Here is a 14794-nt window from a genome sequence, read left to right on the forward strand (position 1 = left end):
ACCCAAAAAATTCACAAAAATACAATCAAACACATGGGAAAAATCACTAAAAGGATGAAATGGATGAAGTAAGGAGAAACAAGATGACATCTGAGGGAATAGACGGTTAGTGAAAGGCGAAAACCAACTGAAACTGGCATGAAGATACAATGAGATCCAAAAAAAATTAAACAAAAAGATTTAATGTGGGTGCAGCTCAGTTGGTGGATAAGTGTGAAGAAAGTGGGCAGCAGATGTGACTAGATTTGGTGAAGATAGTTTGTGCGAACTGGAGTACAGAGGACAAGGAGTTGAGGTGGGGAGGGATTGATAGGATGAGATAAAAGTTCAGGTGGCACATGAAGATACAGGAAATAACATCTGAAAATACGTGAATGTGGCACAGGAAGAGTGATATATTTGAAGGTACAGGATTAATTATATCAGTGGGAGTAATGGGGGACATGAGATGCTGCACCAACAATCAGTGCAGTTTTGTAGCCATCTGCTGTGTGCGGTTGTGATTTTCGATAAGAGTCTGGCTTGTAGGTGTAGTGCAGTGCAGTTTGTAAGGCAACAAGAGAAACACAGGAATGAAGAGAAAGAAGGATGGACACTGAGTACAGTAATGCATTAGAAAATAGTAATAAAGGAAAACAGCATTGGGTTATGGGATGGAAGAAACGCCATCAGACAAAATCAAACAGTGGAAAATCCAGGATGGAAAGTAACAATATTATGGAAAGGATAGTTGCTATTCACTATATAGAGGAGATGCTGCATCACAGATAGCAAGTTTTTTATATTAAAATAAAAAGGAAGTCCCTTCACTGCCTGTCAGATGATAAACATAAGGAATATAACACGTTACCAAGTCTTGGAAGTCAGTGCATTGCTGTTCTCCACATCCCCACCCTACACCCATTCCCCCCTCTTGTGCCACCCCTCCTCTCTTTCCATTTCTCCTGGCACACACCACTGACATACTTTTTCCTAGCTGCATTCAGTACTGTTCCTCCCTCTTACCACAGTGTAATTTTAGCAATAGAAATGAATGAATAAAAGAAATACAGAAACATGGTTATGGAGAAAGTTTGAGTAAATTAAATCCGATGCTATAAGAAAAACTGTTACAGGGGCACGAATTTTATAATCTAACAATTAGCATAAGTATATGCAAGGGCATTCATCTGAAACAATGTGTGTCAGTTTCAGATCAATTGTTATACATTTCATGTTGTTGTTGTTGTTGTCTTCAGTCCAAAGGCCAGTTTGATGCAGCTCTGTATGCTACTCTATCCTGTGCAAGCCTGTTCATCCCCAATTAACTACTGCAACCTCCATCCCCCCTGAATCTGCTCACTGTACTCATCTCTTGGTCTACCTCTACGATTTTTACTACCCATGCTTCTCTACAGTACTAAACTGGTGACCCATTGATGCCTCAGAATGTGTCCTACCAACTGATCCCTTCTTCTAGTCAGGTTGTACCACAAATTTCTCTTCTCCTCAATTCTATTCAGTACCTCCTCATTAGTTATATGATCTTCCCATCTAATCTTCAGCATTTTTCTGTAGCACCACATCTCAAAAACTTCTCTTCTCTTCTTGTCTAAAGTGTTCATCATCCATGTTTCACTTCCGTAATGGCTACACTCCATACAAATACTTTCACAAAGGGCTTCCTGACACTTAAATCTATACTTGATGTTAACAAAATTTCTCTTCTTCAGAAACGCTTTTCTTGCCACTGCCAGTCTACATTTATATCCTCCCTACTTTAACCATCATTAGTTATTTTGCTTTCCAGATAGTAAAACTCATCTACTACTTTAAGTGTCTCCTGATCTAATTCCCTCAGCATTACTTGATTTAATTTGACTACATTTCATTATCCTCATTTTGCTTTTGCTGACATTCATCTTATATCCTCCTTTCAAGACACTGTCAATGCCATTCAACTGCTCTTCCAAGTCCTTTGCTGTCTCTGACAGAATTACAATGTCAATGGCAAACTTCAAAGTTTTTATTTCTTCTCCTAGGACTTTAATTCGTACTCCAAATTTTACTTTTATGTCCTTTACTGCTTGCTCAATATACATATTAAATAACATCAGGGATAGGCAACAACCCTGTCTCACCCCCTTCTCAAGCACTGCTTCCCCTTCGCTTCGTGCCCTTAACTGTTATAACTGCTATCTGGTTTCTGTACAGATTGTAAACAGCCTTTCGTTCCCTATATTTTATCCCGTCAAAACTGTCAAAAGCTTTCTCTAAGTCTACAAATGCTATAAATGTAGGTTTGCCTTTCCTTAACCTATATCTTATGGGAAGTTGTAGGGTCAGTATTGCCTCGCCTGTTCCTGCATTTCTCCTGAATCCAAACTGATCTTCCCCGAGGTCTGCTTCTAACAGTTTTCCCATTCTTCTGTAAAGGATTCATGTTCGTATTCATAACTTCATATCATCGTAACATATAAAATAAAAATAGCTTCCAGATACACTTTCCAGCCTTATCCAAAAGTGGTGAGTGAAGGTTTCTAATTTACAACAAAAATCTTCAATTTGGTGTACAATTGTCCTTAACAGGTATCATGGTACATGTAAGTGTCATTATACCTATGAAGCGTAAAAAGTTAGTATTTAACTACACTGTAAAACAGGGTATGAAGTATTTAATGGATGTTAGCCGAACTTAATAATATGACCAAAAATACACTCTCATTTGAAATATACTTACTTTTTCGACTCCAGCCTGGTGAAAGCATTGGTTTATAACTAAAAAACTATTACATTCTGACGTAACTGCTGAACTTACCTATAGAATTCCCACAAATCTTGCCAATCTCTGCCCACTTTGCTTTCACACAGTCATGGAAATAATCTTCAAATTTATCTCTAAGATGTTGTCGTTTCTCCATGCCAACCAAAGAAAAGAAAGCAAAGAAATCAACAGGGAAGTTCTCGTTAGCCAGATGATGACATAACTTTCTAACAAACTGCACACAGACATTCTCATTTTCATCCTGTAACGTAAAGTGATACTTGCTAAAATTACTTATTATATTAGACTAATTTATAGCTTCACAGAAAAAAATCGCATTTCAAATGTAAGTATCAACATTGATCATCTCAATGGCACGCAATATGGATCCTGAAAACAAAAACGAAATTACCGCAGGTTAGAGTCTACCTTCCTGTGGAGATCAACATCACTTAAAATAAAACACTAGTGCACCTGAATAGAGTTTGGGGAGGGTATGGAATGTGAGACAGAAGAAGAAATAATCATATCACTCACCAGAAACAATTAGGGGATCCAGTGAAGGCTTGGGAAACTGAATATGAATTTCAGCCTATTCTTTACAAACACGTGGCTACTGGCATCGTCACACCATCTGTGTTTGTACGGGGTGACAATTAGAGAACTATATGAAAAAAATGTAACTATGGTGTGCACACACTTTATTCAATATGTAAACATCACTACAGATATTAAGATTTAGGTTATGATATGTTCGATATGCCTGCCATCATTGGCAATGATGTGGCACATACGAATAGTGAAATTCTGCATGACCAGCTGAAGTGTTGGAACATTGACGCTGTCGATGACCTCCTGAATGGCACTTTGCAGCTCAGCAATGCTTTTGGGGTTACTGATGTACACCTTGTCTTTAATACAGCCCCACAAAAAGGAGTCGCAAGTGTTCAGATCCAGAGAATATGGCGGCCAATTGAGGCTCATGCCAGTGGCCTCTGTGTACCCCAGAGCCAGAATATGGCCCCCTGGGGAGCTTCCGGACATAAGAAATTCTCCTGCTTCAATGGGGTCGAGCTCTGTCTTGCATGAACCATATCTTGTCGAAATTGGGGTCACTTTGGATAATGGAGATGAAATCATCTTCCAAAACCTTCACATATTTTGTTTGGTAGTCAATGTGCCATCAAGGAATATCACACTGATTGTTCTGTGACTGGACATTGTTCACCCTCAACAGGTGACTGTGTGGTGTGCAGACATTTCTATCACGAAATGAAGATTCTCAGTCCCCAAAATGCGCCAATTTTGCTTTTTGATGAACTCATCCAAATCAAACCATGCATGTGCATACTAATTCCATTGCCAGCCGTGCAGTTTGAACGTCCTAAAGCAAACTGTTTAAAAGTTATGACAATTTTATTTCATATAGTTCAATAATTGTCACCCTGTATGTGACTTCATGGACAACACTAAAATGAATTTTGTTTCATCTGTTGATAATATATTAAACAAATTCCTAACTTATCTGAATGTTGACTGCATCGTGGATTTGGAAAAGTGTTGTGTGGAGTAGCTGTTGGAACAGATTGTGGACAAAAATGAAGCTCTTCACCCTTATAGTTCAAGGAATCAACTATCCTTACCTGCCTGTTAGTCAGTATAGTAGGAGATATACCCTGTAATTTTCCATGTGAAATACAATTTCCAATATCACTCATAAATCTTACAGCAGCCTTGATTCAATACCCAGTCACAGGTTTCTGCACTATGAATACTGAGCTACAGCACTATAGCGTCTGAAAAGCTAAGGTACAGTCAATGACACAAAATTGGACTTTTCCATTAATAAACTAACAACCACAAAACATTGTAGAATAATGAATAGCCAGAGTATTATCATTTCGCTATGGGATGTCTAGTTGTAAAACACTGGAAATTAATGACGGCAAATTTGCTCTTATTCATTATTTGTTTCTGTATCAGTTTCGCACAATTTTCAGGATTTTTGCCTCCATCTTTGCACATCTGCTCTGAATTAATATTTGTATAATACAGATAAGTGTCCATAGATACATTGTGTTATGAAGTCGTTAGTGTGTGATAGTTTTCTGATGGTTCAGTTAAGCTCACTTTACAGTTAATTTTGAAGCAAGCTTAAAATTAAGATTTCTATTGTATTAAAATTGTAAGTGAAAGATGGGACTGGAATTGTTAGGTAAATGATGGGATGTGGACAACATTGTGAATATAGCTGATTCATGTAGTAAATGATTGTTAATATTATTTACAATAATGAGGGAGAGGCTTTACTTAGCCCTTCTAGTGACTCGATTACTCAAACATTTAAGTAAAGCTTATCTCCAGGTCACTTTCCAAAAGCATTAACCCATTACACATTCATTCTAAGGTGTAACCTGGCTCCCCTGGGAGAAAGAGGCAAAGCTTGTCGCAACAGCCAGTGCACTGTGAGCCAATCGCAGCTTCAGCTGCCAGAATCCTCTACTCAGAGGCCAAGTTAAAGTGTGCGATCTGTATGCATAAGAGCAATGATGTATCAGTGTGCTCGTAAACTGCACTCTGGTTCAAGTCAAACAGTGGGCACTTGAATGGTCTCTATATAAGTACTCGCCATGAATGGCAATGTAGGACTCAGCTGTAGAACTTAACATCTCAAAACAAAGAAACATGTACATTTGTCTGCTAGCAGAAGTTGGTTCAAGGCAGAATTCCAGAAACAATAATGTAGCCGTTTCAAGTGCGACGTGTTTCGAACTATGGTTGCATAAGATAGCAGCAGAGGTTGGGCCTGAAGAACTCTATGACATTGCCAACACCAGCAAGCAATTGCACAGTAGCCATTACCAAATGTTTTGTGCACTCCACTTTGCATTGTATTGTGCATAGGTTGTTATTTTCTTTTCTTGTTTTGAAACAAGCAAAAAGACTAATCTTGATCCTTCACATGGTTCGAGTTCAACTCTCACAACACCAGAAGGGATCAGCAACATGTGTCAATTCTGCTTCTGCAGGAACACATTTCTTTATATTCCCAGCCACCTGTTATGTTGTATTGTTTGCAACACAGTGACCACATCGAGAATCTTCCCGTAAAGCGCAAATAGAGCCACTTTTGGCTCCACTTCCAACTCTTCATACCCTGTCAGTTCTATCTGTAGCATCCTCAACTATGGGTCCCACAGCTCACAAACGGGCTCAGGAATATACTAATCAGACCTTATATGCCACAGGTTCTTCTGCAAATTTTGTAATAATTGAAAAGGGTGGGGAAAAAAATAATTATGAGGAACACCTTAAATCAGATAAGTACTCTGTCCACCAGCAAAAAATAACATTGCTTCTCAAGAGAAACAATCAGTTGCTGAAAGCTTAACTAGATCCAAAAGAAGAAAACAAGCAGACTATTTTGGAAAAAGCAGTTGAAGTCTTTGCAGAATGAAGTTTGTCAGCAGACAGCACTAATTATACAGAATAAATATTTATCCTCTTTTATTATTATTTTATTATCTGTAACTTTTTTTGTAATCAATTTTGTATTTAGGTATGTTAGTGAGGCAAACTTCTAAATTTATATGTTTAACGCTCCATAAAAAGAATAGATGTTCATTTTGCCAAAAACTCAAAACCATGCTGACATCTGCACCCTGCTTCATGCCCTTTTCTCCCAATTGCCCCTTGGTTGTGGAAGCCGATGTACCTACGATATTGGAGTGGTCTTGGAACACAGGGACGGGGTTGGTTCCAAACAGTGTACTGCATATGCATCCAAGGCCCTGATCCCAGCATAGCCCACAGAAAAAGACACCTTGACAATAGTGTTCGCAGTCAAGAAATTTCATGTCTACCTCTTTGAAATGCAGTTCTCTCTAATTACAGATCATGAAATATTACTGTATCTCATTGCCCTATCAGAACACCTCGGAGAGCATTAAAGATAAACACCAGCCCTAATTGCCTGATTGTAAAGTGACCTGTTTCCAAATTACATACAAAAGTAACCACTATTTCAGTATACATATAATTCGAAAATGACGTTTTGCTGAGTAACATTGTTCTTGTGTGAAACACAATATAAATGTGAAATTAATACTGTAACAAATCGAAAGAAATGTAGTACATGGTCAGGATGTACCAGTAAACCTATCATTATAAAATTACTACAGCAAATTAAATAGAACATACAAATAAAGCATGTTAATTGAATCTCCGATATATGTTAGCACTAAAATTCAGGCACTAGTTGATTTGTTATAAACAAATTTAGAAATGTAATTGTTACCTGTAACCCCCCCCCCCCCTCAAGAACCATGGACCTTGCCGTTGGTGGGGAGGCTTGCGTGCCTCAGCGATACAGATAGCCGTACCGTAGGTACAACCACAATGGAGGGGTATCTGTTGAGAGGCCAGACAAACGTGTGGTTCCTGAAGAGGGGCAGCAGCCTTTTCAGGAGTTGCAAGGGCAACAGTCTGGATGATTGACTGATCTGGCCTTGTAACAATAACCAAAACGGTATTGCTGTGCTGGTACTGCGAACGGCTGAAAGCAAGGGGAAACTACGGCCGTAATTTTTCCCGAGGGCATGCAGCTTTACTGTATGATTAAATGATGATGGCGTCCTCTTGGGTAAAATATTCTGGAGGTAAAATAGTCCCCCATTCGGATCTCCGGGCGGGGACTACTCAAGAGGATGTCGTTATCAGGAGAAAGAAAACTGGCGTTCTACGAATCGGAGCGTGGAATGTCAGATCCCTTAATCAGGCAGGTACGTTAGAAAATTTAAAAAGGGAAATGGATAGGTTAAAGTTAGATATAGTGGGAATTAGTGAAGGTCGGTGGCAGGAGGAACAAGACTTCTGGTCAGGCGAAAACAGGGTTATAAATACAAATTCAAATGGGGTAATGCAGGAGTAGGTTTAATAATGAATAAAAAAATAGGAAAGCGGGTAAGCTACTACAAACAGCATAGTGAACGCATTATTGTGGCCAAGATAGACGCGAAGCCCACACCTACTACAGTAGTACAAGTTTATATATCAACTAGCTCTGCAGATGACGAAGAAATTGAAGAAATGTATGATGAAATAAAAGAAATTATTCAGATAGTGAAGGGAGACGAAAATTTAATAGTCATGGGTGACTGGAATTCGAGTGTAGGAAAAGGGAGAGAAGGAAACGTAGTAGGTGAATATGGATTAGGGCTAAGAAATGAAAGAGGAAGCTGCCTGGTAGAATTTTGCACAGAGCACAACTTAATCACAGCTAACACTTGGTTTAAGAATCATGATAGAAGGTTGTATACATGGAAGAACCCTGGAGATACTAAAAGGTATCAGATAGATTATATAATGGTAAGACAGAGATTTAGGAACCAGGTTTTAAATTGTAAGACATTTCCAGGGGCAGATGTGGACTCTGACCACAATCTATTGGTTATGAGCTGTAGATTAAAACTGAAGAAACTGCAAAAAGGTGGGAATTTAAGGAGATGGGACCTGGATAAACTGAAAGAACCAGAGGTTGTACAGAGTTTCAGGGAGAGCATAAGGGAACAATTGACAGGAATGGGGGAAAGAAATACAGTAGAAGAAGAATGAGTAGCTTTGAGGGATGAAGTAGTGATGGCAGCAGAGGATCAAGTAGGTAAAAAGACGAGGGCTAGTAGAAATCCTTGGGTGACAGAAGAAATATTGAATTTACTTGACGAAAGGAGAAAATATAAAAATGCAGTAAATGAAGCAGGCAAAAAGGAATACAAACGTCTCAAAAATGAGATCGACAGGAAGTGCAAAATGGCTAAGCAGGGATGGCTAGAGGACAAATGTAAGGATCTAGAGGCTTATCTCACTAGGGGTGAGATAGATACTGCCTACAGGAAAATTTAAGAGACCTTTGGAGATAAGAGAACCACTTGTATCAACATCAAGAGCTCAGATGGAAACCCAGTTCTAAGCAAAGAAGGGAAAGCAGAAAGGTGGAAGGAGTATATAGAGGGTCTATACAAGGGCGATGTACTTGAGGACAATATTATGGACATGGAAGAGGATATAGATCACGATGAAATGGGAGATACGATAATGCGTGAAGAGTTTGACAGAGCACTGAAAGACCTGAGTCGAAACAAGGCCCCCGGAGTAGACAACATTCCATTGGAACTACTGACAGCCTTGGGAGAGCCAGTCCTGACAAAACTCTACCATCTGGTGAGCAAGATGTATGAAACAGGCGAAATACCCTCAGACTTCAAGAAGAATATAATTATTCCAATCCCAAAGAAAGCAGGTGCTGACAGATGTGAAAATTACCGAACAATCAGTTTAATAAGCCACAGCTGCAAAATACTAACACGAATTCTTTACAGACGAATGGAAAAACTAGCAGAAGCCGACCTCTGGGAAGATCAGTTTGGATTCCATAGAAATACTGGAACACGTGAGGCAATAGTGACCTTACAACTTATCTTAGAAGAAAGATTAAGGAAAGGCAAACCTACGTTTCTAGCATTTGTAGACTTAGAGAAAGCTTTTGACAATGTTGACTGGAATACTCTCTTTCAAATTCTAAAGGTGGCAGGGGTAAAATACAGGGAGCAAAAGGCTATTTACAATTTGTACAGAAACCAGGTGGCAGTTATAAGGGTCGAGGGACATGAAAGGGAAGCAGTGGTTGGGAAGGGAGTAAGACAGGGTTGTAGCCTATCCCCGATGTTATTCAATCTGTATATTGAACAAGCAGTAAAGGAAACAAAAGAAAAATTCGGAGTAGGTATTAAAATCCGTGGAGAAGAAATAAAAACTTTGAGGTTCGCCGATGACATTGTAATTCTGTCAGAGACAGCAAAGGACTTGGAAGAGCAGTTGAATGGAATGGACAGTGTCTTGAAAGGAGGATATAAGATGAACATCAACAAAAGCAAAACGAGGATAATGGAATGTAGTCAAATTAAATCGGGTGACGCTGAGGGAATTAGATTAGGAAATGAGACACTTACAGTAGTAAAGGAGTTTTGCTATTTAGGGAGTAAAATAACTGATGATGGTCGAAGTAGAGAGGATATAAAATGTAGACTGGCTATGGCAAGGAAATCGTTTCTGAAGAAGAGGAATTTGTTAACATCGGGTATAGATTTAAGTGTCAGGAAGTCATTTCTGAAAGTATTTGTATGGAGTGTAGCCATGTATGGAAGTGAAACATGGACGGTAAATAGTTTGGACAAGAAGAGAATAGAAGCTTTCAAAATGTGGTGCTACAGGAGAATGCTGAAGATTAGATGGGTAGATCACATAACTAATGAGGAAGTATTGAATAGGACTGGGGAGAAGAGAAGTTTGTGGCACAACTTGACCAGAAGAAGGGCTCGGTTGGTAGGACATGTTCTGAGGCATCAAGGGATCACTAATTTAGTATTGGAGGGCAGCGCGGAGGGTAAAAATCGTAGGGGGAGACCAAGAGATGAATACACGAAGCAGATTCAGAAGGATGTAGGTTGCAGTAGGTACTGGGAGATGAAGAAGCTTGCACAGGATAGAGTAGCATGGAGAGCTGCATCAAACCAATCTCAGGACTGAAGACCACAACAACAACAACACCATAATTAGTCAGAAAATGTTATATTAACTCATAACTAAGTTGAAAACAGGTTCACCTTGTTCAGCACTGAGATTGTAAATTTTTAGCAATGTGTATCTCATATTCGGTTTAACTTTTAATTGTGATTTTACATAAAATTGTAATTTTCATTGTAGGTAATTGTTAACAAAAGTATAAATAGAGGTCACGCATGTGCCTTGGAGCACTCGGTTTTTGGCTAGGGTTGTGAGCAAATGTATTGTAGGCTCACTCGTTTGTTGATTGTTGTGAATACTGTGTTGTTTGATGTCAACTTTGGGTACATGTGATGTAACTGGTACAGTTCACCAGGCTCGGACACCAGAGTCCTGGAAATATATTGGTGTTAAAACTGCACTGTACTTTGGAATTTATTTGGGAGTCTTCCACAATCCTTTTCATAGGCTGCCCAGCGACGAGACATGAATCCAGGAATTCTACAAAACCCCAAGAACTAAACAACTCTCAATGTTGGTAGAATTGACGCGAAAACAACAGCACATTGACTGGCCATTTCACTCAAAAGTCAAAACATTTGCAATGCGGAGGTGGGAAAATATAAACATCTCAACATGGTGGAGGAGCTGGGATCAAGTGGAAGACTGTGCAGAGGACGACTCGCAAGAATTCCATGTACAAGAGGCAGGAACCATACTCTTGTACGTTGCAGACTGTGCCACGGACGTCGCCAGGAGCAAAAGTGATATTCTGGAATGACATCGCGAATGAATCAGATAAGTACCCATTTTACTTGTGTCCTACAATTTTCTGTTTTTGTTTCATTGTGTGCGTGTGACAATTTCAATTGATAGGCAGGAAAGTGTTTTGTCTAGTGTTTAGCCACTTTGATCAAAATGAGCGAAACTCAGTTAAATCGAATAGGCATGACCACGCGGTCAGGCCGTCAATTTCATGCTTCAACTCCAAATGTACACTTAAACAGTGAAGCAAATTCCGCGAGCAGTACTTGTTCGCCTTTTCATGGTTTTTCGGGAGCAAATCAGCAACCGAATTTAATTGATCAGATATCTCAATTGTTGAATAATAAACTAGAACAACTGATAACTCAAAATAACCAATTAGGTAGCAACATGAAAGAGGTCACAGAAAAGCTGGACCAATATTTGAAATCACTGAGAGAAGAAATCAATGCAACAAATAACAAAGTACAAATTGTTACATAGAAAGGATAGAAACCAAAGTTTACTGTTTGGAGGCTTTCACAATCTCCGAATTTAAAGAAACAAACAAAAGCATTGCATTAGTTAACGAACGTGTCAAAAACAAGGAAGTAGTCGTTTTAAATGAATTAGTGAACCGAAAAGACGAGTTAAAAATGTTGCAGGAACTCATTGTTTCAGAAAAAGAATTGGTAGGGGAAAGATTGAAATTAAATTCTGAAGTAGTTTCTGATAAGATATTTCGTATTGACGAGAAAGTAGAAATTGTAACAATAGAACTGCAAACAGTCAGCTCTGAAGTTTCAAAATTGCAAAATAATATAATGCCCAATTTTGATTCAAACCAGATGTTTGTGCATAATTGTAACAATGTTAGTTTAAAATGTTACCCAGGTGATGCGAAATTGCATCCGGTTGACTTTGTGCATCAGTGCAAAGACAGTTTCCAATCTAACATGCCAGAGTCTGCTAAAGTTAAATTTGTGAAACGTTTTTTGGATGGTGAAGCCCTTACATGGGCGAACCAAAACAATGATACAAATACTACATCTTTTGCCGATTTTGAACGCCAATTCTTGGCAAAGTTGTGGTCGGAAAACAAACAGGCAAGAATAAAATCTGAATTTCTTAACGGTAGCTAATATCACACAGGTCTTGCAATTAGCATGCGAGAATTTTGTGAAAAACAATTAAAGACATAGTCGCATTTGAGCAAACCATTGGACGAACTGATACAGATTGACGCACTGAAACGGTGCCTACCGCACCGTTTTCAGTGGGGACTTGTATATGGACCAGATGACAGTGTTGACAAATTTTTACGTTATGTAGACAAAATTGACCGTGCATGGCAGAATGATGACAGACAGTCCAATCAAAACCTCAGAAACACTCACAATAGGAATGGGGGGTCACAACAATATAATGGACACAGAAGTAATAACTGGCATGCTAACCAAAACAGTAGTTACAACAGACACTAAAACCATCAAGAACAGAGAAACAGTAACCAGCTTCACAACAGAAATTCCAACCAGGGAAACAGGTAACCACCTCGTTGGGAGCCTGTCAATTTGAGGTGAATAATTATGGCACAAATCAGGCAAATAGGAGGTTAAAGAGACGGAAATATAAAAGCAATCATAATTGTAATGTAAATAGGGACTACTACTTAGATGATACTAGTTATAAGCAAAACTTCTGGGATCACATATTGAGTGAATTGAATAATGCACATACTCAAGCAGGACCACAGTTTGAACTTAATGAACATGAATTAGCATTAATTGATGACACATTAACACCCGATGTAGACAGAACTTATGATATGTATGGTATCACTAGCTTGTTTTCTGATGAAGGTAAAGATAATGAGGTATCTATATTAGTAGAAATTGGTAGCCAAAATGAGGAAATAACACCTGACTTAGATAATGTTGAACACTTTGTAGTTAAGGCAGATGTGCATGCAGAGGCATCACACACAGGTTATTTTGATGGTGATTTTGATAAAGATAGTGCTGTGAAGGATGATGTATTTGATGATATATGTACACAAGAGAAATTAGGTGGCATTATTTATGTTGAAGTTATTGATAATGGTGTTGCAGCTGAAAGCAACTCTGAATGCGAAGTTGGTTCATGTGACGATATTAAGAGTGCAAACAATGTATTGGTACCAATTTGTATAAAAGAAATCTTAAGTAAATCTACTAATAAGAAGGAACAAGCTAAGTTGATAGGTGAGAAGATTTTGGAATCTATTATCAGTAAAAGTGAAGTTCATTTAGAAAATAAGGAGAATGAAGTCATCAAATCAAATCCATCCATGAAAGATAATTTTAAGTCTAGTGAAAGTAAGGTATCTGTTTCATGTGTATTTGATTCCAGTCATAATGACACTCAATCTTATGCTGATTCTGACATTGAAACCTGTGGTGAAGAAGTATGTAACAACATCGATACAACTGAATTAGAAAGTGACTTGTTGGCAGAGAATGTTAATAGTGACCCAAATATTACCTTAGGTAGCCCTTACGTAGAAATAAGCATTAACAATTGGTCAGGACTTTGTTTGACACTGGCAGTCCCATTAGTAGTATCTCAGACAAGTTGAGGAACAGGATAAAAGACATGGAAAGTTACATCGAATTTCCAATCACGGGTGTACGGATTAAAGGTGCCACTGGCAAGTTTAGTAAGTTAATAAATAAACAAGCTTTAATTACATTTTCTGTTGGCAACATTAATTTTGAACATGGTTGTTTAGTTATTCCAGACCTCAATGAGCAAATGATTTTAGGGATGGACTGGATAGTTAAAGCAAAGGTGAGTTTTGATTGGTAAAATTCAGAATTACTGTTCACTGAACAAAAGACCAGTATTCAAGGAAAAATAGTGATCCAGTTAAATTCAAGTACAAGCAGTAGTAACCATATTAGGGAAATAGTTTATCCAGAGTGTAGCCGTTACATGGAGGAAGAGGAAAATAGGGATCACAATAACCAGAATTTGGTTGATGATAGTTACTCCCTAACCATATCAGAAAAGGTAAAAGAAGCAAATGACTTGACTGAGTCTGAAAAGCAGGAATTATAAAATTTTCTCTGGGAAAACTGTAGCATTTTTTGTTATCAACCTGGTAGGGTCAAAGATTATGAATGTCATTTGAAGTTAAAGCCACACGAACCCTTTGTCATTAAGCCTTATGGGGTACCCATCTGTAAGAGGAAGGAAGTGGAGAGGGAACTCCAGAAAATGCAAAAATTGAGAATAGTAGAGAGAAGTCACAGTCCATATAACAGCCCGATGGCCTGTATTTCAAAAAAGGATGGTGGTGTTAGGCTGGTATTGGATTCACGTCACCTGAATAAGTTTATAGAAAGAGAAACAGATCATCCTGAATCCATGGAGGAACTCCTGTACAAATTCAATGACACAAAATATTTTTCTAGCCTGGATTTGACCTCAGGTTTTCATCAAATCACATTAGCACAGGATTCAAGGCAGTACACAGCCTTTTTATATAATGGTAAATGTTTTCATTATTGTGTTGTTCCATTCGGGCTGAATGTGTCTGTAGCTGAGTTTATTCGAGCTTTGGATCATGTGATTGGAAGTGAACTACTATCTAAACTAATTATTTATGTGGATGATATATTAATAACCAGCAAAACTTGGGAGGAACACCTTGATACTTTGTACAAATTAGCCAATAAGTTCAGACAAGGTGGTATGACCCTTAAA

General features: G+C 38.4%; 1 protein-coding gene across 1 annotated transcript in view; it reads right to left on the reverse strand.

Annotated features, from left to right (window-relative positions):
• LOC124801232 overlaps positions 1 to 14794 on the reverse strand; it is a 150464-nt gene that overhangs the window by 46708 nt on the left and 88962 nt on the right. The window contains exon 5 of the mRNA XM_047263058.1: positions 2798 to 3005. Coding sequence (XP_047119014.1) covers positions 2798 to 3005 — 208 coding nt within the window. The remainder of the gene's footprint in view (positions 1 to 2797; positions 3006 to 14794) is intronic.

This window comes from Schistocerca piceifrons, chromosome 1, assembly GCF_021461385.2.
Source record: "Schistocerca piceifrons isolate TAMUIC-IGC-003096 chromosome 1, iqSchPice1.1, whole genome shotgun sequence".
Lineage (NCBI taxonomy): Eukaryota > Metazoa > Arthropoda > Insecta > Orthoptera > Acrididae > Schistocerca > Schistocerca piceifrons.